The sequence below is a fragment of the Trachemys scripta genome, chromosome 2, assembly GCF_013100865.1.
Source record: "Trachemys scripta elegans isolate TJP31775 chromosome 2, CAS_Tse_1.0, whole genome shotgun sequence".
NCBI classification, from domain to species: Eukaryota; Metazoa; Chordata; order Testudines; family Emydidae; genus Trachemys; species Trachemys scripta.
In genome coordinates, this window is record NC_048299.1 from 269,401,504 (window position 1) to 269,424,728 (window position 23,225).

General features: G+C 38.6%; 1 protein-coding gene across 2 annotated transcripts in view; it reads left to right on the forward strand.

Annotated features, from left to right (window-relative positions):
- The window catches only part of KHDRBS3 (KH RNA binding domain containing, signal transduction associated 3), a 215,705-nt gene that overhangs the window by 168,672 nt on the left and 23,808 nt on the right, over positions 1 to 23,225 (forward strand). For both annotated transcript variants that reach the window (XR_004644826.1, XM_034763662.1), the window contains exon 7: positions 9,645 to 9,727. Coding sequence is in view for 1 of the 2 variants with exons in the window: in XM_034763662.1 (XP_034619553.1) it covers positions 9,645 to 9,727 (83 nt within the window). In the remaining variant the exon portion in view is untranslated. The remainder of the gene's footprint in view (positions 1 to 9,644; positions 9,728 to 23,225) is intronic.

Here is a 23,225-nt window from a genome sequence, read left to right on the forward strand (position 1 = left end):
GATTTGTTTTTTGAAAGTGCAAAAGCATTCCAGTGAAGCGGCAGTTCTTCGAGGGGCTCTGCATATTCCCGCTTATGGGTATAGGGCTAACTGGTGGAGCCTAACAATAGAACCTTCTGCAGTGCCCATTAGAGTACATGTGCACCACCCTCGTACTCTCCCTCAGTGTTTCTGAATGTTCTGAGGGCAAGTCTGTGCCCTCTACCGCCTAAATTCTTTTCAACTGTTGCACCAGGGTTCTTCTCCATTTATAGTGCATTGATAGTTTATAATGGTTGTTCTTAGCACAGTTTTTGGTATAAGATAGTCTTAAACATAGTAATAAGTGTAAATAGTTTAATGTAGTTTGTGAGGTTGGTGCCATGTGATGGTAGTACCACAAAAGAAGCCAGGCTTTAAAAGATGTTTCATGACCAATGGTCTTCCTGCCATTGGACAAAAACATTAGGTGTTTTAAGTGCCTGGGACAAGGCCACTCTCCTTCTGGATGTTCTGTTTGCTGGACTTTCATGCCCAGAACACACAAATCCAGGCAGAACAGACCTCTGTGCTTTTGCTTAAAGAAGTTCTTGCCACTAAGCTATCCAGATCTGGAGGGTCATCGGATACGAAGACTAAGTGTTTCTAATCTGGTGGCTTTCTCCAGCAAGGTTAAATTGTCTAAGGCTTCCCAGTCATTGGTATCTTTGCCAGTGCCAGCTCTCAGTCCTTCAGAAAATGCTGTCAAGGCTCTGAAGGCACCATTGGTAGAAAAGGGCTGACTGCTTAGGAACCTAGACCCATTTCGGTTCCAACTGTATTGGTTCAAAAGAAGCAGCTGAGGGAGAAGGCGGTCACTGTTAGCAGTGCCAGATCCTGTATGAAAGACTTATTGGATCCGTCCACTTCTGCCATAGCTTCTATTGTTCCAACTTCGAAATCCAAATTGGGCTCCGCTTCAAAGTCTGGTGCCTTTCAGGCCTGTGATGCCAGTTCCACCCTCCACTCCTGTTCAGGGACAGTCCTTAGATTCAAAAAGGATGTTAACAATGGTGGCTGAGGTGCATCTTCCTGCATCTGTGCATTCCTCAGATCCAACTGACAGGAAGTTTGTAATGAGGAAGAGGCAATCTTCTTCAGTTCTGTGGTCTACTTCTTCACTGCAAAGAGGAGAAGAGCAGAGAAGATGGTTAGTTTTTCTCCTGGAACCATCTGTGCCGCTGCCTCCTCCTCCAATTCCAACAGGATCTTCAGGTAGATCTTTCTCACCTTATGTCTGTCTTCACCCTGTGGTTACGTAGCTGTGTCTGGTGTGATACATAGCAGATCTGAGGTCACATCCCATTTTAGAGGAGGCTAGAGGAAGGAAACTTGTTTTGTCCCAGGTTATGCCTCATTATGCTTTTGCTTCTCTTCCTGTGGAAATGTTTCCAGATTCTAGCTACTAAAGAGACCTTTTGGGTTCCACCACAAGAATTTTTGGGTTATCCTCCTTATAGATAGAGAGGTGATGTTTCATCCAATAAGGATCTGGTGGCTTAACAGTCTTTGGATCTATTTCCTCCAGATCCATCAGCAGCTCAGGTAGTCGTACCTGATATGCTTTCTGAAGAAGAGGATGAGGAGATACAAATGGATACTGACTTTAATCCTGATTTGTCACCAGATGAGCATGTTAGGTGTAGCTTCTGCTTCTTCCCCTTCTGAGGATGCTTTGCAATTCTATGACCTCATAGATCACATGGTAGCCACATTACACTTACTTTTGGTGACTGCAGACGCAGCCTCCCATCCATTTGATTTTCTTGGGGCTACCTCCACCAATAGGCTGTCACTTCCTATCCTGGATGGTTTTTTTGCAGCCTCCTAATACTGTTAGGCTGACAGGAAGCAGGAGTTGACCAATTTCCAAGAAAGCAGACAAACTGTATCAGCTTCTCCATGAAGGGTTTTCTTTCTTTTATATGCATGCTGTGCCAAATTTGTTGGTTGTGGCTGCTTCCAGTAATAAGCTTAGGTCTGGCCAAACTCACTCCACTCTTGCTGATAGAGAAAAGAGAAATATTGATGCACTCTGAATCAGTGACTTGTCCTCTTTGTTATTTACCACTCTCCCAGTTTTTATGTCATCTGCAAACCTTATCAGTGATGATTTTGTGTGTTCTACCAGCTCATTGATAAAGATGTTAAACAGCATAGGGCCAAGAACTGACCCCACTGGAAATAGACCCGCTCGATGACAATTCACCATTTACGTTTTTTGAATTCATTTAATGTGTGCCATGCTAATTGTATATTCCAGTTTCTTAATCAAAATGTCATACGGTATCAAGTCAAACCCCTTAAAGACGTCTAAGTGTATTTTGTCAACGTATTACTTTTATTAACCAAACTTGTAATCTCATCAAAAAAAGATACCAAGTTAGTTTGACAGGATCTATTTTCCATAAATCCATGTTGACTTGCATTAATTACATTACCCTCCTTTAATTCGTTATTAATGAAGTCCCATATCAGCTGCTGCATTATTTTGCTCAGGATCAATGTCAGGCTCACAGGCCTATAATTACCTGTGTCATCCCATTTCTCTTTTTACAAATTGGCACAGCAATAGTTTTCTTCCAGTCTTCTGGAACTTCCTCAGTGCTCCAAGACATGTTGAAAATCAATATTAACGGCCCAGCAAGCTCCTTAGCCAGCTTTTTGAAACTCTTGGATGCAAGGTGTCTGGACTTGCTGATTTTAAAATGTCTAACTTTAGTAACTTCTGTTTAACATCCTCCTGAGACATTAGTAGAATGCTGTTTTTGACCTAGAATGCCATGCCCTCTCCCTTTCCCCCACTCAGTCATTCCTAAATAGCTTATACTCATTGATTTTAACATTTCACTCGTGCAAATCATCCCACCAGCTTTCAGTAATATGACTAAATCAACTTTATGGTCATAAATGAGAACTTCCAGTTCCTCATGTTTGTTGCCCAGGCTCCTAGTATTAATGTACAAGCAATTTAAGAATTTCTTCTCTTTGTGTCCTTTGGTTCCTTGATTAATTTTGTTCTCAGCATCTCAAATTAGAGTGGCTAATTACCAGGCAGTGATGGCCCATTATGAATTCTATCTGTGCGAAAGGATGATTTTCTTTGTTCAAGATTAAAAAAAGGCTTGTCTAATGCCATTTTGACAGAAGGACAGAACATGGCAAAGCATGTCTTTAAAGCTTTGTTTGATGCGTTACTCTCTTCCGGCAGAGCATTGGTGTCTGTAGTTACCTTGAGGAGGCATGTTTGGCTCGATTCCTCTTCTCTGGCAGCAGACACTAGAATTAAAGTGGAAGATGTCCCCTTCAAAGGGAATTGTCTTTTCTGCAATAAGACTAATGTACTGTTGTTTAAAGGACTCTAGAGCCACTGCTCGTTTTCTAGGTCTTTAGCCCTCAATCAGAAGACCTTCTGCTTCTTTTTTTCAATATCAGTAGAAATATTACTCTCCGTCATCTGTTTATTTTTCTACAAATCTGATGTCGGCAACTGCACCAGCAACCTCCATCTTTATTTGAGACCAAGCATAAAATGAGGCCTTTCAGATGTAGACCTATGAGGCAATCTGTTCCCTCTTCATCTTCCTTTAACACCAGATCTCACATTTGATGTGAGGATTGACAGTCATGGTCCTCTGAGCAAGTATCCATCTCTTCTTTTATTTGGGGACAGGCTAGCCCAATTCATCAGCAGTTCATCAGAGGCTGATTACATAGAATGTATGGGTACTAAAATTACAGACAGAGGCTGTGCTATGCAGTTCGCATGGCTGTCCCTATCCTTCCCTTTTCAGGTAACCTTCTCACAAAGTTATTCTACATATGGAAGTTCAAAAGCTGCTCCGGACAGGAGCTGTTAAAGAGGTAACCAAACATCTGTGGGGTCAGGGTTACAGTCAAGATAGTTCCTGGTGTAGAAAAAAAAAGGTGGGGGTTTCTGTCTAATTTTAGATTTAAGTAAACTTAACTGATCCTCCCGGACATTCCGATTACGTATGTTAAACCTGGCCTCCATAATTCCTTCGTTTACAATTATGGATTGGTTTGTCACTCTCTGTTTAAAGGATGCTTATTTTCATCTGTGTCCGACACAGTCTTTGACAATACCTGCATTTCATGGTGTTGGGATGCCATTTCCAATACAAAGTGCTACTACTTGGCCTCTCCACAGCACCAAGAATCTTTTCAAAGTGCCTTTTCATGGTAGTGGTACATCGAAGAAAACAGGGTATTTTTGTTTACCCATATTTGGATGATTGGTGGCTAAAAGCTGCTACATCACATTTACAATCTCCCTCTTTTCGCATCTGGGTCTGCTTCTCAATGTCATCCTATCATATCTCTGTCCAACTCAGAGAATTCTTTTTATAGGTTCTAAACTGGAGTCAGTAGCAGGGAAGGCTTTTCTTCCAGAGGACAGGTTTCTACAAATAGAACAAGTGGTTTTCCAAATTTGAGCCTGCCAATCCTACAAAGTGATTGCCTTCCAAAGTCTTATGGATTCTGAATTCACTGAATTTGTAAAAAGACAAATCATGTTATTTGAGGTGTTCTGTTCAGTCCCCCTTCCATCGATCAGCATAATGTCAGATGCATCCAACAGTGGATTGGGAGCCCATTTTGAGGCTGGATTACAATCCAGAGTCACTGGTATTTTCATGAAAAGAGCTTGTTCATAACGTGTTGGTATTAAGAACTATTCGTTTGACCTTCATATCTTTCCTTCATATAAAAGAAAAGGTTGTTCATGTATCAACAGACAATACAATCAACAGACAATACATGAACAAACCAGAGGAGTCCTCATTCTTTCCAATTATGTTGTGAAACAGTCAAATTATGGGATTTATGCATGCTTTGAGATCTATCTGGTTGTCCTGAATTTAGGAGGGGAAAGCAATGTGCTAGCAGATTGTCAGCAGGAACAGTTCTCAAATTCATGAGTGGTCCCCAAAGGATTGAGTAACATGAGACATCTTTTCCTGTTGGGATCGGCCTGATGTAGACCTGTTTGCTACAAGGATCAATAAAAAGTTTCCTCTCCTCTGTTCAAAAGCAGAGAGGGAGAGTCCTTCTACACAGGGTAAGAGTATGCCCTTCCCCCTTTTCCATTGATTCAGAAAATGGTGCAGAGGAAACGTCAGGACAGGGCAAAAATGATATTTGATTGCCACAACTTAGCCGAGACAGCAGTAGCATAAGCTTTTTCTTGAGCTATTAGTTAGTCTGTACCTGTATCTTCCTCTGGCTCCAGATCTCTTATCATAGCAACTAGGCAGGATCCTTCATCCAGATCCTCATCTTACTACCTGCTATTGGACCTTGGCTAGTCTTGAAAAGTTATATTCCTCTTTGGTTCAAAATGTACTGCTTAATTCTAGAAAATTGTCTACTAGAAATGTTACTATTTGAAATGGGCTAGATTTTGTTGCATGAATGCAGGAAAATTTGATTGTCCAGTTTCATCTTCCATACCGTGTATTTTGGAATATTTAATGTACTTAAAATCTGAAGGATTATCTGATTCTTCCTTAAAAGTTCACATAGAAGCTGTTTCATTTTACTATGCTTTGATTGATGGTAGATCACTCTTTGCATGTTATTCTGTTAAAAGGTTTATGAAGGGATATTTAATGTGTATCGTCCTTTAAAGTATGCAGTCCCATGCTGGGATCTTAATCTGGTTTTATCTACGTTTATGAGGGTACCTTTTTAACCTCTGGTAGAGTGTTCTTTATTTTGTGTATCTATTAAAGAGATCTTCATTATTGTTATAATGTCAGCCAGAAGGGTGAGCAAATTCCATCCCTGATGGCTGACTTGCCAGTTATAGTTTTTCGTAAAGATAAGATAGCTCTTAGACCTGATCCCTATGTTTTATCAAAAGTGGTGTCCAAGTTTCCTATCAACCAGACAATTTTACTAGTGTTTTTTCCCAAAAACCTCACACTAATAAAGGGAAATCTGTGTTATGTACTTTATATGCTAGAAGTGTTCTTCCATGTTATTTAAATATAACAGAGTTTTCAGAGTTCATCTAGGTTTTTGTTTGTTATGCTAAGAAAAATAGGGATCAGTGTGTGTCTGCTCAGACTATTTCCAGATGGGTTAAACAATGTGTCATTTAGTGCTACAAATTAGCAGAAAATCCTGTGCTTTCTGTGTTGTATGGTCTCATTCTGCATGGCGGTAGAGGCATCTTTTGCTTTTCTTAAACATGTTCCAGCTAGGAACTGCTACCTGGCTGCTATCTGGAAGTCAGTGAACGCATTCACTAAATGTTATGCTCTGGATCTGGCTTCAAGAGTGAATGCCAAATTTGATATAGCAGTGCTTCAGTCATTATTTAATTTTGACTTTGGTCCCACCTCCTGGGTTTTCAGCACTGCTTGTCAAACTGCCCATAGCAGATAATATGCAGAGCCACTTGAAGAAGAAATGAAGGTTACTTTGTTGTAACACAAGTTCTTCAATATGATTGCATATTCACATTTCCCTCCTATCTCCCCCTCTTTCTCAGAGTCCTATAATGGTCACTCTGAGTTAACAATGGAAGGAATTGAGACTGTAGAGGGCCAGCGTCACCTTGTAAAGCTTTTGGAAATGCCAAGGGAAAGAGGCAAGGCATGTGCTCTTTAACGCGCACTGCTTGGAGGAGGTTCTTTGGTTAGGCACCACCCGGTGGCACAATATCTGTAAGTGTGAATATGTAATCATCTCAAAGAACTGTGAGTTATAGGGAAGTAACCTTCATTTATCATTCTTTGCATGCTATAAAGTGAACACATCAAAACAGAATAGTCCAATACCTGTTCAGAGACTGGAAAGTTCAATGAAACCCAAAGCTACTAAATAATATACTAACTTTTTGGAAGAAGATTATATTTAAAGAGAAGTTATCCAGATACTAAATATAGTAACACACAGAGCTGCCAACCAGGATGGGACAGGAAACGGTAGTATTGGCTATGCCAGTTACACCCTATTAAGGCAATTGGGCTAGCAACTTATGGAACAATCCTCTCTCTGTACTCTAAGTTGAACCTGCCATACTTATCCAGCATTCTGTCTCCCTTGTGGTGGAGTCAGTTTGCTAGCACTCTTTCCTACTTGGAGCACATTTTGGCATTGTTCCTTTTAAGAAGGTTTAGATATGCTGGGTCTCAAGCAAAAGACACTTTTCTTTTCTTTGTCTTATGACCCTTCTTTTCCCCCACGCCCCTCAGGGCCAATTGTTCAGCAAAACATTCCCTCCTAATGTAGCCAATATGGGTTATCTGAGTCGACTTCCAAAATTCCTTAGGACTTTCCATTGGTGGAAGCTCCCAACCAATATAATATAGGAAGTTCATTTTGATCCTCTGTCCCCAGCCATTGTGATCATCATAAATGCATCCAGTTTGGGTTTGAAAACTTATCTCCGAAGCTGAGAGTTCAAAATTGGTGGAATCTGGGGGAGGAAACCAAGTGCCATATACATGTAGTGGACCAAAGCTATTAGGTTGCCTCAAATCCTTTCTGGCATTGAATAAGGGCTATGTTGTTAACATAATGGCTAAATATTACATTAATAAATAATGAGGTGCTAGTTAACAATAATGCCAGGAAATAATGGCTGTGTCAGATGGGAGTCTGGCTCATCAAATGCAACTCAGCAGATCTGACTGACAGAGAATATGGCAACAGACTCTCAGTTGCTGGCTGCAGGAACAGTGTGAGTGTTCCTTGAAACAGACAGTGATGGATAGACTATCACAGACACATTCTTGCTGAACTGGAGCAAGGGATTCTTTGATGCCTTTCCAACAATTCCAATGGTAATAAAAAGATACAAGACGTTCTCCAAAATCATACTAGTTGCCCTAGTTGAGCTAGACAGTATAGGTACATGAAGTTCCTTGGTCTTCAACATTCATCATCAGACCTGCTATCACAGGAAGACTATTTTCTCTATTTTACCAACCTGGAGTTACTTCATCTCCATTGCTTTGATCATAAGACATTGACTACTTCTGATGTGGAATGCTCTGTGGAAATAGAGGAGGCTCTGCTACATTCTCTAAAGCCATCTGTGTTGAATTGTTCATCTCAGAAGATGTTTTCTCAAAGGTAATCAGATAATGTCTCCATGACCCATGCCCATATAATTGATTTTGAAATATTTATTGTACTTGGTGTTTGTCTTCCCTTGTATTGTATTCTATCAAGGTACATCTATCTATAATCTTACTATATTATCTCCCAGTGGATGTTTCTATTGATTTCAGTCATCAAAAGATTCCTGAAAGGGTCTGGTGTTTTCCCATCAGAGTTGAGAACCTATTCCATCAAGGAACCTTAGTGTTGTGCTGACAAGATTGTACAGTTGGAGATCTTATGACAGTGTTCTTTATTCCACTTGACACTAAAAGCACCATTTTTAGTCACAATTACATCTACAAGAGAGTTACCCTGTATTTTTATCTCAAATTTATTCCAAATCTGATGTCTTAATTTCATCTGAATCAGATCATCAGTCTCCCAAGTATCTTTTCAAAGCTTCTTTCTTACCTGGGGGAACTAGGCTTGTATACCTTCTATGGCAAGAGAGGTCTTTGAGTTATTTGGGTAAAATTGAGGCCTTTAGAATGTCAACAATTTTTTAACTTCGGGGGATCAATGTGAAGGGAATGTCATTTCCAGTCAGCATCTGTTTAAATGGATTAGGCTTTGCATTGAGTCATGTTGTAAATTATCTAAGGTGTCAGTTCTTTACAGTTCTAGATTTCACTCTACCATGCATAAACGAATATCACGGGGGTACCTCTATATTCTTTTCATTATAAACATCTGGAAGGGTCCTGCCTGGACTTCTGTATAAACCTTCATACAACACTGTTCTCTCAATTTGGGATCTAGGTCTGATGCTGGTTTTGGGAGGACAGTTCTACAATTCTTGTTTAATTAGATCTCTGCCCTCCTTCATGGGGTTATGCCATTTACTAAATTCCCACAAGTGGGACTATGCAGAGGCTACTTCGAGAAGTACAAATGGTTACTTACGTTAGTAACTCTGGTTCTTAAGGGTGTTGTTTCTGCATAATTGCACTGCCTGTCAGCCTCTCTCTTCTTCAGAATTATACTCTTACAGGATTCTTGAGTTTAGGGGAAAGAACTAAGGCAACTGGATTTGCATAGCCTTTTTATAACCTTGGGTCCAAAGTTTGTTGCCACAAAAGGTCCCGAACTGACACTGCTTTCTTGAAGGTCTGTGGCTCCAGACATACCACAGGTGTGAATATGCAGAGGCAGCACCCTTGAAGAACCACAGTTACTTTGTGGTAAGTAGCCATTTTTATTCAACATGATAGTCTCTTAAAAGTGCAAAATAGGTTGCCACCAAGATCTCAAACTTAAATCCAAAGTAACTACATAAATCTTAGATCTTAGATTTATGTTGCCTCTCAGATAGAATTGGTGTGTATTGAGTAAATTAAGATTTTATAGTTCCATGGTTTACATCTTGTTGCATGAATTTAGATTTCAGTTGATAGTGTTGTTCACATTTATAATTATTAATGTATTTCTTTCAGGTTCTGAATTGTGTTCTTTAAATTTTAACATTACTTTTCTATTATATTTTTCAGGAGTATGATGATGGATATGGCACTGCTTATGATGAGCAAGGCTACGACTCCTATGACAACAGCTATAGCACCCAGGCACAAAGGTAAGTATCAAGTCCCACTGTATTTATAGCAGAAAACTCCTACAATCAAGTAGCTAATTTTACTTTCAGTACCGATGAATTCCTTTTATATCTAATCTTAAACAGCATAAATATTATGCAAAAGGATTGTTAGCAACAATCTGCAGTCGTATATACTTCTCTGCTATCAGGTATGTATAAAAGACAAATTGCCACCAAAAGGGGTTGAAAGGAACCCAGTAAACAAGGAGAAGAGGTATTGAAAGAATGGCAGATTTTACTAGATGACATTATTCAGAAACTTGGTTGACAGTGGCATTCTAAAGTGCCTGAACTGTATGTATTTGAAAGAAAAGGAATTTTCACTCACTTTTTAGCTTGTTGGAACTTGACTTCGAAAAATTTCAAGAATCAAAGGATAACGTGTAACTTGTTCAGTACAAATAGATTTTGATAAAAGAATTTTAGGGGACTTTATATTTGATTGATTTGGTTTATTTGGTTGAGCTCATTTTGCTGACCATGCTGAGTATGCAGATATTCTGGTTTTATGTTCCTGCATTCATTATCCATGGTTATTCACTTTAAAAGATTTCTCTTACCATTTTTCTCATGGGTAAGATGCCCTTTACAATATCTCTAAGGATAGGGAGTGTGCTGCTCAAACTGACAATATATCTCATCCACCAATAAACAAGTTAAAGACAACTTTTACTTAAACGCATTGTAGCTTTGCAGCAAAATCTGAAAAACTAAAGAACCCTGATTTCACAACACAGTTGAGGAGGAAAAACACTTTCCCAGCTGGCAACTGAGGAATATTTTGCTATTCTGTTTGTCAGGAATGATTTAAGTCTTTGTGAGGGAAGAAAGCTCTCAAAACCAGGCAAACTGCTCAAAGTGAAAAATCAATGGAAAGTTTTAATTTCACTGTTTTCACTGAGATTGTTTTTTTTATGACGTTTTTGACAACCAGAAAAGAGTAGTCTTTATTCATGGTGTCTCCCACCTGAAAAGGTTTTGTAAATTTCTAAAAACTGATGTGCACACCAGAAGCATTAAGAACTCTGGAGGACGTGTGTACCTTGCATACTACCTTTAGAAAATAGCAGCAGTTAACATGATTTTTTTAGTAAAGATACTGTTCAAAAAAGTCTTAGAATTTTTACTTTTAATATTGGCAGTTCTATTTTGCTTTGTTGCTTTTAATGTTAGTAATAGGTTTTATTTGCTGTTGCAGGCTATGCTTCCAGATAGCACAATGAAAATACTGGACTAGACTAAAACTTAAAAATGATTATTTGAATTTGTTTTTCCTTTTTGTCAGGTTTTAAACAAGACCTGTTATGAACTTTTTTTTTATCTTTTACAAATTTTGGTGGTCCTCTGAATGGTGATGAGCAAAAATAGTTCCAGTTATGTTCACTGGACTCCAAATTTGATAAACTTTTTAAAAGAATGACTTATTCACTTGCTTATTTTGCTGTTTTTATAAACAATAGGGGTAGTTCATGGTGAAAGGGAAGGGGGTATGAATTTGCTCGATGAAATATTGCTCACACAATTCCGGCTCACATTTTTTGCAAAGATATTTCAGAATTGCATTAGCAGGCTAAAACTAATAGCTTTAACCAAACCATCTGAGCAACACAGAACAATTTTTAATCTGATGATCAAAGAGTAGCACATATTGTAATGTCATTTGTAACTACTGAGAGATGCTTGTAACACTGGAATATATCTAAATGTCTTTGGTGTTACACAAATTATGTGAAACAAAAGAGAATTGTGATGCTATAGTATCTTAATTTTTTTTATACTTTCCCTCATTATAAGGGGAAAAAAACTTGATGTATTTGAATGAAGAAGAGGTCCACATGTTTAAAATGGGTCACTTTTTGATTAGCATGTAAAAGCAAGTTTTGCTTGTTTTAAGTACCCCTAAAATAATGTTAAAGCAAATATTAGGTTAATCGGCCTCTTTAAACTCAGTCAACAGTTAGGGCTACATATTCCTTTTTTCTAGTACTGTGGGTACATGGAATGCTTAAAAAGTTCATACTGATTTAAAAATATTGCAGATTTCAGAGATATTCTGTGTACTTAAAATGAGGAATGCCGCTAGAACTGGAAATATCTCTAGAAACAGAGTAAAGTTTTGAAGTGTACTCCACTGTATGTGTACTTCTACTACTCAAGGGAAATTACAGATGCTTCATCTATTTGCTGTTGTTCAGTCTTAGGATTACTGATTTGCAAAATAATGATTTTTTTAGCATATTTGTTGTACATCTCAGAGTAGTGGTATTTTTGGTATTCTAGGCTGAGTCCGATAGTTTTCTTATGTGAATCAAAATAGTACAGTGCTAGTTAAAGAGAATGTTCTTGCAGTGGAATGAATAGCTCACTGTCCCACCCAAGTACATCTCAAATGTGAAGTGTAGTAGTAAATTTTTGTAGTTTGTTCTCCATTTTGGGGCATCCAGTACAACTGGATAGAGCTCTCCTCTAGCACGGCACCATATGATACTTTCACATCCTCCTTACTGTCTCCCCAGGATATCTGTAGCTGATAGCGGTTGAAGGGAATGATATGACATTCAGATACCATGGTCTAAATATTGTGGGTGGATGGGTACTTGAATCTTCACTTGCCTTCATGAAAAGCTGCTCTTCCTCTCTATACAACCTAACCTCCCCTTTTCTCCAGCAACCAATATTGTAATATAGTAGCCAACCTCCAACTAGGAGACTGAAAGTGATGCCCATTTTAAGTTTTATTAATGGCATTTTGTTTGGTATTCAGATGTCATCACTGAGAATCACTTTTGCATGACTCCTGGTACCTATCAACCTTGGGTTTTATTTAAAAACCTTTCACTCTAATACCAGAGAGGAGAAGACTAAATTTGAGATTTCTCTCCAATTCTTACACATGGTATTGTCCCAGCAAGCAAGTACAATATCTGTGGGGAATGTTTCCATTTTGAATACTAAAATGTTGCATCGTCTACAAATAATTTGTTCATAGAGTAAATCTACAAATAGAGTGCATTTTGGTGGGCTTTCAAAGGAACTATCTTTGGCAGTTATGATAGTCTTCAAATAGATAACTCTGAAGTGTGCTGGTTGTAGCCAGCCAGCTCCATTGACTTCTGTGGGAGACGTGATTAAATTCCCATGCAGCACTTAACATTTAGGGGATAATATTAGATAGAAATTACACCCATACAAATTAGTAAGTCTAATTGAACAAATAATGCTAAAGCAGTCCAATCATAGTAAGAAAGATAAAATGAGTTTGTGAAACATTATTGCTTAGCTTTTGAAAATTGAGAATAGTAAACATTTGTGAAATTGTCAGTCAGCCAGCTCCACCTAAAAACCAGAGTATAATGGAAACTGTCAAAAGCTATGAACGCTCATGGTAGATTTTCAATGCCAAGCTAAGGAAAGCAAAAAGACTAAAATTAATGTTGCCATATGCCATGCAATATAGCTTTTCTGCAGGCAGCTTTTGCATTATGCATTCAGTAATTTCTTCATGAAAGCTGCACTACATAGATACATAATAATTTAACATATACTGCTGTATATAGCACAAATGATCTGTTTAAATATAAATTGAACTGCAGAAGTTAAATACTGCTAAAACAATAACCCCCCATATTATTGTATTCATTTGTTCTTGGCACACAAGTGCCTTTTTTACCAACTTCACTCGTGTGTGTGTGTGTGTGTATATATATGATATTTATGAAACAAAGTTGAATTACAAATAATACTTCTCAAAACCACACATCAGGCAATAATCTTTTACTTGCATTTATGGTCAAAAGAAGTTGCTGTTTTAATGGCCTAATGTTAATACTAGAACATTTTATCATGAAAATCCACAGATTAGAATATAATAGAGGAAAAAGGAGAATTTTAACAGGGAATTATTTCAGATCTGTAGACCAGAGTTTAAACATGTTCACTCTGAAGACAAATTACATTAAAATATTAAATCTCTAAAACACTACAGAAAAAATTAGGCCAATGGCCTTTATGCCTTGGAAGCTTCATACATGAGCTACACAAGTGTTTGCGAAGACAATAATAGGGCAAAGGCAAACTACTGGTAATAAATCAATTGCCACTGTCAACTCACTATTTAATGTTCTCTAGAATACATAAGATTTATCACTGAGGAATTGTAGAATAATGGTAGTATATGGAAACAAAGTCCACTAGGGAGATGTACTACATCATTCAGATTTAGCGCTGCCATCTGCTTAATAGCATTGAGATGACTACAGAGGTACTTATGATCAACCATTCATAGCAGTGACAGATGCTGCAGAGAATTAACATGCCTGAGAATGAAGTTTGTTACTAAAATTCAGATTATGTGACAAGATTGCTGAAAAAGGATATGTTTGTTACCTGTCCAACAGCACTAAAGGTTTAGTATCTACTTTAAAGTTTTCTGTCAGGAGAGAATGATTAATGCTTGCAAACAAAACAAAATGCTTAATTTTTCTCAGATTTCAAAGCTCTTAAAAATTTATAGAACTATTTCAATTTTCCCCACGTCTCCTAGAAACTTCAAAAAAAAAGTATTTCTAGAATCGTTTGTTGATATATGTGATATGGATACAGTGATTTTTTCCTCTTGGGTGCTATATCCATAGTATTCCAACCAGTGATTGAAGTTTGTCAAGAAAAGAGTTAATAATTTAAACTGTGAAAGCCATGGAGAGTAAACTAGTTTGCATAAACCTACATGCCATATGGTTTTCTCATAGAATCATAGGATTGGAAGGGATCTTGAGAGGTCATCTAGTCCAGTCCCCTGCACTCATGGCAAGACTAAGTATTATCTAGACCATCCCTGACAGGTGTTTGTCTAACATGCTCTTAAAAATCTCCAATGATGGAGATTCTACAACTTCCCTAAGCAATTTATTCCAGTGCTTAACTCCCTGGACAGTTAGGAAGTTTTTCCTAATGTCCAGCCGAAACCTCCCTTGCTTCAATTGAAGCCCATTGCTTCTTGTGTTATCCTCAGTGGTTAAGAACAATTTTTCTCTGTTCTTGTAACAACCTTTTATGTACCTGAAAACTGTTATGTCCCCTGTGTCTTCTCTTTTCCAGACTAAACAAACCCAATTTTTTCAATCTTCCCTCATAGGTCATGTTTTCTAGACTTTTAATTGTTTTTGTTGCTCTACTCTGGACTTTCTCCAATTTGCCCACATCTTTCCTGAAATGCAGTGCCCAGAACTGGACACAATACTCCAGTTGAGGCCTAATCAGCGCGGAGTAGAGCAGAAGAATTACTTCTAGTGTCTTGCTTACAACACTCCTGCTAATACATCACAGAATGATGTTCGCTTTTTTTGCAACAGTGTTACACTGTTGACTCATATTTAGCTTGTGATTCACTATGACCCCCCAGATCCCTTTCCGCAGTACTCCTTCCTAAGCAGTCATTTCCCATTTTGTATGTGTGCAACTGATTGTTCCTTCCTAAGTGGAGTACTTGCATTTGTCCTTAATGAATTTCATCCTATTTACTTCAGACCATTTCTCCAGTTTGTCCAGATCCTTTTGAACTATGCAAGTGCATGCAGGCACTGAAACATTTAGAAAATACAACTAAAATGTATTCAATGAGAAGAAATGTTAATTTACTTTTAAATTTCAAATCCTTGAATTTTGTTGTCTTAAAAGGACATAAGATGGCCAGGCATGATATTTTACCAGTTTTACAAATGTTGTAAATGTAGTAGATCTTAGATCCTAGATTCCCAGTAAATGTTAATGTCTTCAAATCAGTCCTTCAAGCCACAAGGACATTTTTAAGAAAGAATGTATCATATTTTGTCTTTCACCATAATGCTTTATTTCATTCTGATGGTAGATACTACACAGATAGCAGCTACTGCTGTGTCTATACAGCATTGCATTTTGGAGAATGGACCAAACTTCATGATTTTTTTTCTTTAGATTTAGCAACTTGAAGGATCAGTTTGAAAAATAAAAAGTAACATCATCTTTAAAACAACGTAAACTAAAAAAAAATTCTGGGCCTCAGCACTTGACAGTCTCTATTGGAACAAAAGTTGTTTATAGACAAAGCAGTGTATAGTAATAATTGCTTTACCAACTAATAAAGTTATTTGTGGTGCAGTATTTTACTCAATATTTGATTGTGCTTTAAATATATTTCTCAGTCTTAGAATAAGATTAAGGAGAAAAATAAAATTAGGTAGCTGTTCATACACAACACCTTTTCTGACATACAGTTGCACCATTGCTGGGAATGCAAAAACTATACTTAAGCTAGATGTTGAAATAAAAGGGGGAGTGTCAGCCCCAGATTTAATTGTTGGCTCAGTCTAGTTCTGTCAATGTTCTGCATTATGTTTGCGCTTGCGGGAGAGTACTCAGTTCCTCATCTGCAAAAATGGGGATGATAGCACTTCCTTACCTCACAGGACTTTTGCAGGATAATATACTAAAGATTGTGGGTTGCTCACATATTTGTAAGTGCCTAAGAGGATATGTCTTGTCTAGCAGGTGGTATGAGAATCTAAGCTGAGTAGCCACACTAAAATGTGATGCCATTCTTTAGGAAAGTGTTTCTAAAACTGTGTACTTGTTATTGGAGAATTGTCTTATGTGCTACTGTTGTCCTTATTTCCAGCTACTTCTACAGCTGCCAAAGGTGTTCATTGCTAATAAAAGCTTGGAGGCCTACAACAGCAGTCAAAAACAAGGAGTGGAGCCAGTCCCAGCTGATTCTGTAAGCTGTAAGGGGCTACTGCTATGTAATAGGAAGGAAATGTGACCTACTCTTGGGGACTGGAGCCACCAGTGGTATTGTAGCTGCCAGTCACCAAGGAACAACCAGGGGAACAGGTGAAAATGGAATTTCACGCATTGCCTTGTTGCCTAGGAGAGATTGGAACAAAGCAGTAGGAAAGTATGTGCAAGAGGAGAAAGGGGCATTAGTTGGCAGAGAAATGTACAGCTGTGAGGAGGAGAGAAAGAAATAGAAGAGATGGTAGGATTAGATGACATGAAGAAAAGTAGTGAATACAGTGTCAAAATAATTAAAAGCAACTAAAAATTAATGGGAAAAGTGAGTTGACAAAGTTTGCAAATGATACAAAATTACTCAAGGTAGTTAAGTTCAAAGCTAAATGTGAAGAGTTACAAAGGGATCTCACTGGGTGATGGGGCAACAAAATGGCAGCTAAAATTCAGTGTTGATAAGTGCAAGTAATACACATTGGAAAACATAATCCCAACTATACATACAAAATGATGGGGCCTACTTGGCTGTTACCACTTAAGAAAGAGATCTTGGAGTCATTGTGGATAGATCTTTGAAAACATCCACTGTATGTGCAGCAGCAGTCAAAAAACAAACAAACACACACAAAAAACCCTAACAGAATGTTAGGAAATATTAGGAAAGGGTTAGAAAATAGACAAAAAATATCATAATTCCACTATACAAATCCATGGTATGCCCACGTCTTGAATACTGCACACAGTTTTGGTCACCCCATCTCAACAAAGATATATTAGAAGTAGAAAAAGTACAGAGAAGGGCAACAAAAATTATTAGGGGTATGGAATAGCTTGCGTATGAGAAGTGCTTAAAAAGACTGGGACTATTCATATTAGAGAAGAGATGACTAAGGGGGTATGATAGAGGCTTGTAAAATGGTGAATGGTGTGGAGAAGGTGAATAAGAAAGTGTTTTTTACTCCTTCCATAGCACAGGAACCAGGAGTCACCCAATGAAATTAATAGGCAGTAGGTTTAAAACAAACATAAGAAAGTACTTACTCAGACAGCCCAAATCAACCTGTGGAACTCATTGTCATGGGATGTTGTGAAGATCAAAAGTATAAATGGATTAAAAAAAGAATTAGGTAAGTTCATGGAGGATAGGTCCATCAATGGCTATTAGCCAAGATAGTCAGGGATGCAACCCCATGCTTTGGGTGTCCCTAAACCTCTGACTGGCAGACCATGTGACTGGATTACAGGGGATGGATCACTTTAATTGCCCTATTCTGTTAATGCCCTCTAAAGAACCTGGCACCAGCCACTTTTGGAAGACAGGATACTGGGCTAGATAGACCACTTGCCATTCTTACATTCTTATTTTAAACAGATTGAGTTCTTTGAATCTGTCACTTTGTTTTCTAATCCTTTAATTATTTTTGTGGGTCTTCTCTGGACCCTCTTGAATTGTGAGCACTGGAACTGGACACAGTGTTCCAGCAGCAGTCTCACCAGTGCCAAATACAGAGGTAAAACAACCTCTCTAATCTTCTACTGAGATTCCCCTGTTTATGCATCCCAGGATAGCATTAGCCCTTTTGGCCACAGTGTTGCACTGGGAGCTTGTGTGTGGTTCATTATCCACCATGACCCCCAAATCTTTTTCAGAGTCACTGCTTCCAAGGATAGAGTCCCCCCATCCTGTAAGTATGACTGTCATAATAATAATAATACATATTGCTTGCTTCAGCCCAGTTTACCAAGCAGTCCATATCGCTCTGAATCATTATTTCTTCTTCTTCCTTTTTTACCACTCCCCTAATTTTTGTGTTCCCTGCCAACTTTATCAGTGATGATTTTATAGTGTGGTCCACATCTTTATAGAGAGAGTCTGGCAGACCACATTCCCACCACCACCAAATCACAGTCTTGCAGACCTCCTTCCATTCAGTTTGTGACCACTTAGCATGCATATAGCAACTACAGCATTTGCTTAAATTGAAAAGTAAAGTAATATAGTCCATGCAATGAAAATGTTTGAGCATCCTTGCCTTAAGCAGTAGAGATTGTCCCTCTTCCCTCCCTCCCCCCCCATCTTCGTCTAGTAGATTTAGATATTAGAAATGTAAATCATCCTTTTCATTTCCCTGCTGATATAGGATTCATAGATTCATAGATTCTAAGACTGGAAGGGACCTCGAGAGATCATCGAGTCCAGTCCCCTGCCCGCATGGCAGGACCAAATACTGTCTAGACCATCCCTGATAGACATTTATCTAACCTACTCTTAAATATCTCCAGAGATGGAGATTCCACAACCTCCCTAGGCAATTTATTCCAGTGTTTAACCACCCTGACAGTTAGGAACTTTTTCCTAATGTCCAACCTAGACCTCCCTTGCTGCAGTTTAAACCCATTGCTTCTGGTTCTATCCTTAGAGGCTAAGGTGAACAAGTTTTCTCCCTCCTCCTCATGACACCTTTTTAGATACCTGAAACTGCTATCAAGTCCCCTCTCAGTCTTCTCTTTTCCAAACTAAACAAACCCAATTCTTTCAGCCTTCCTTCACAGGTCATGTTCTCAAGACCTTTAATCATTCTTGTTGCTCTTCTCTGGACCCTCTCCAATTTCTCCACATCTTTCTTGAAATGCGGTGCCCAGAACTGGACACAGTACTCCAGTTGAGGTCTAACCAGTGCAGAGTAGAGCGGAAGAATGACTTCTCTTGTCTTGCTTACAACACACCTGTTAATACATCCCAGAATCACGTTTGCTTTTTTTGCAACAGCATCACACTGTTGACTCATATTTAGCTTGTGGTCCACTATAACCCCTAGATCCCTTTCTGCCGTACTCCTTCCTAGACAATCTCTTCCCATTCTGTATGTGTGAAACTGATTTTTCCTTCCTAAATGGAGCACTTCTGCATTTGTCTTTGTTAAACTTCATCCTGTTTACCTCAGACCATTTCTCCACTTTGTTCAGATCATTTTGAATTATGACCCTGTCCTCCAAAGCAGTTGCAATCCCCCCTCCCAGTTTGTTATCATCCGCGAACTTAATAAGCGTACTTTCTATGCCAATATCTAAGTGGTTAATGAAGATATTGAACAGAGCTAGTCCCAAAACAGACCCCTGCGGAACCCCACTTGTTAATAACCATTAATAACAACTCTCTGAGTACGGTTATCCAGCCAGTTATGCATCCACCTTATAGTAGCCCCATCTAAGTTGTATTTGCCTAGTTTATCGATAAGAATATCATGCGAGACTGTATCAAATGCCTTACTAAAGTCTAGGTATACCACATCCACAGCTTCTCCCTTATCCACAAGACTCGTTATCCTACCAAAGAAAGCTATCAGTTTGGTTTGACACGATTTATTCTTTACAAATCCATGCTGGCTATTCCCTATCACCTTACCACCTTCCAAGTGTTTGCAGATGATTTCCTTAATTACTTGCTCCATTATCTTCCCTGGCACAGAAGTTAAACTAACTGGTCTGTAGTTTCCTGGGTTGTTTTTATTTCCCTTTTTATAGATGGGCACTAAATTTGCCCTTTTCCAGTCTTCTGGAATCTCTCCCGTCTCCCATGATTTTCCAAAGATAATAGCTAGAGGCTCAGATACCTCCTCTATTAGCTCCTTGAGTATTCTAGGATGCATTTCATCAGGCCCTGGTGACTTGCAGGCATCTAACTTTTCTAAGTGATTTTTAACTTGTTCTTTTTTTATTTTATCTGCTAAACCTACCCCCTTCCCATTAGCATTCACTCTGTTAGGCATTTCTTCAGACTTTTCAGTGAAGACCGAAACAAAGAAGTCATTAAGCATCTCTGCCATTTCCAAGTTTCCTGTTACTGTTTTTCCCTCTTCACTGAGCAGTGGGCCTACCCTGTCTTTGGTCTTCCTCTTGCTTCTAATGTATTGATAAAAAGTCTTCTTGTTTCCCTTTATTCCTGTAGTTCGTTTGAGCTCATTTTGTGCCTTTGCCTTTCTAATCTTGCCCCTGCGTTCCTGTATTGTTTGCCTATATTCATCCTTTGAATGATCGTACCATCCGGTATGTTTACTACCGTACTTTTCAGTCTACTTTTAAATGTCCATACTTAATGAACTGCTCAGAGGGTGAACATTCCATTTCACTAAGGTTTATAAGATTTAAAAATTTGCTTCATTTCAGATTGGAATGAAACCCGAAAATTTTGAAATTCCCCTCTAAGGACAACTCAAAAAATGTATAAGAATGATGGGAACATTTTTATTTGATTTTGACTTTTTAAAATGTGTTATAATATACAATGCAAAATATAAAAAAAATGAAATGAAAAGTCATTTCAAAATGAAAAATCAAAATGTTTCATTTAGACAGTGTCAAAACGGGATGTTTTGACATTGTGGGAAATTTCTTTTATTTTTCCTAAATGAAATTTTGGTAAAATCGGCATGACTTTCCAAGGCATTTTTATTTCAATGGAATTGCATTTTACCTCAGAAAACGATTCTATCAAAGGTTTTTTTCCTGACCAGCTATAGTTTTCACCTCAACCATTGGAATGTCCTTTGAAACAATTTTACAACTTAATATACGTCAGGAAGTTTTTTCCTCATACTCTGTACTTGAATCCATAGCTGCCACTAAGCATACAATCAGAAAAAAGTTTCTTAGGCTGGTAAGCAGCAGTGTCTTTGTATTATGGGAATTTTAATTTTAAAGTTTCATTAATGCATTGATTTGCAGATGATGGTATTTCAAAGTTGTACTAAAATTTAATTGCTGATATTTTGTTTGTGGGGCTCAATGTTTTAAATTTACATTGTTAGGCATCTTAGCAATCATGCATTTTCAGGGTGTATAAATATGGATTATATGCAAAACAGTGTCTGTTACAGCTTTTCAACGTGTAATTTTCTGCATTTTACTGCTGGGAGCAGAATATGTTTCAGTCTCTGATATATTCAGGAATCAATCGATCCTATCTATAACAGTTTGATTTCCTGTGATAGGTTAAATGCCTAGTATCTTGCAAATTGTTGATTACGGAGCACCTGGGACACATTTATTTATTGGAAGTACATAATTTATTACAAAGCAACCCTCTAAAAGAATTATCACAAGCATACCACATATGGGCTTTGGAGGTCAGGGTGGCAGAGCTGGAGGAACTAAGGGAGGCAGAGAGGTATGTTGATGAGGCTTTCCAGGACACTGTAGATTTGTCCCACCTCCAGTCAGACAGCCCCTGTGCTGTTAAGGAGATTGAAAGGCTCAGGGAAAAAGAGCAGTCAACAGAAGCAGAGGGAAACCTTCCCATAGTTGGGATCTTCCTTCCGGATGATGTTGGGGTATCCTCTCGCACTGAGGTTATCTCTCCGGGGGAGGGAACTCCAGTCATTAGAAAAGGCAGGTGTTAGTAATGGGAGATTCGATCATTAGAAACATAGCTAGCTGGGTTTGTGATGTCTGGGAGAACCGTATGGTGACTTGCCTGCCTGGTGCAAAGGTTGTAGCTCTCTCGAGGCATCCAGATAGACTTGTGTGTAGTTTTGGGGAGGAGCCGGTGGTCGTGGTACATGTAGGTACCAATGACATAGGGAAGGGTAGGAGAGACATTCTGGAGGCCAAATTTAGGCTGCTAGGAAAGAGATTGAAATCCAGGACCTCTATGGTAGCATTCTCAGAAATGCTTCCTGTTCCACATGCAGGGCCAGGTAGGCAGGCAGAGCTTCAGAGTCTCAATGCGTGCATGACACTATGGTGTAGAGAGGAGGGGTTTAGATTGATTAGGAACTGGGGAAACTTTTGGGATAGGGGGAGCCTATACAGGAAGGATGGGCTCCACCTAAACCAAAGTGGATCCAGACTGCTGGCACTTAACATTAAAAAGGTTGCAGAGCAGTTTTTAAACTAAATGATGGGGAAAAGCCGATTGCTGCAGAGGAGCACGTGGGTCAGACAGAGACTTCTCTTAGAGGAGAGCATATTGATAGAGATTCTCTAGGTTTTAGTCAGGAAGAGAGGATGGAAGAGGATAAAGTTTGGGCCAGACCAGATGAGAAACATTCACATAAAAAAGAATCTGACACATCAGAAAAGGGCAGACCAATAAACAGTGACAAGTTTTTAAAATGTTTGTACACAAATGCTAGAAGTCTAAATAATAAGATGGGTGAATTAGAGTGCCTCATTTTAAAGGAGGATATTGATATATTAGGCATCATAGAAACCTGGTGGAGTGGAGACAATCAATGGGACACAATCATTCTGGGGAACAAAATATATCAGCAGGACAGAACAGGTCATGCCGGGGGGGGGGGGGGAGGGGGGGAAGGGAGTGGCACTATATGTGAAAGATAATGTAGAATCAAATGAAGTAAAAATCTTAAATGAATCCACATGTTCCATAGAATCTCTATGGATAGTAATTCCATGCTCTAATAAGAATATAACAGTAGAAATCTATTATCGACCACGCGACCAGGACAGTGATAGTGACGATGAAATGCTAAGGGAGATTAGAGACGCTATCAAAATAAAGAACTCAATAATAGTGGGGGATTTTAATTATCCCCATATTGACCGGGTACATGTCACCTCAGGACGAAATGCAGAGACAAAATTTCTCGATACTTTAAATGACTGCTTCTTGGAGCAGCTGGTACAGGAATCCACAAGGGGAGAGGCAATTCTCAATTTAGTCCTGAGTGGAGCGCAGGAGCTGGTCCAA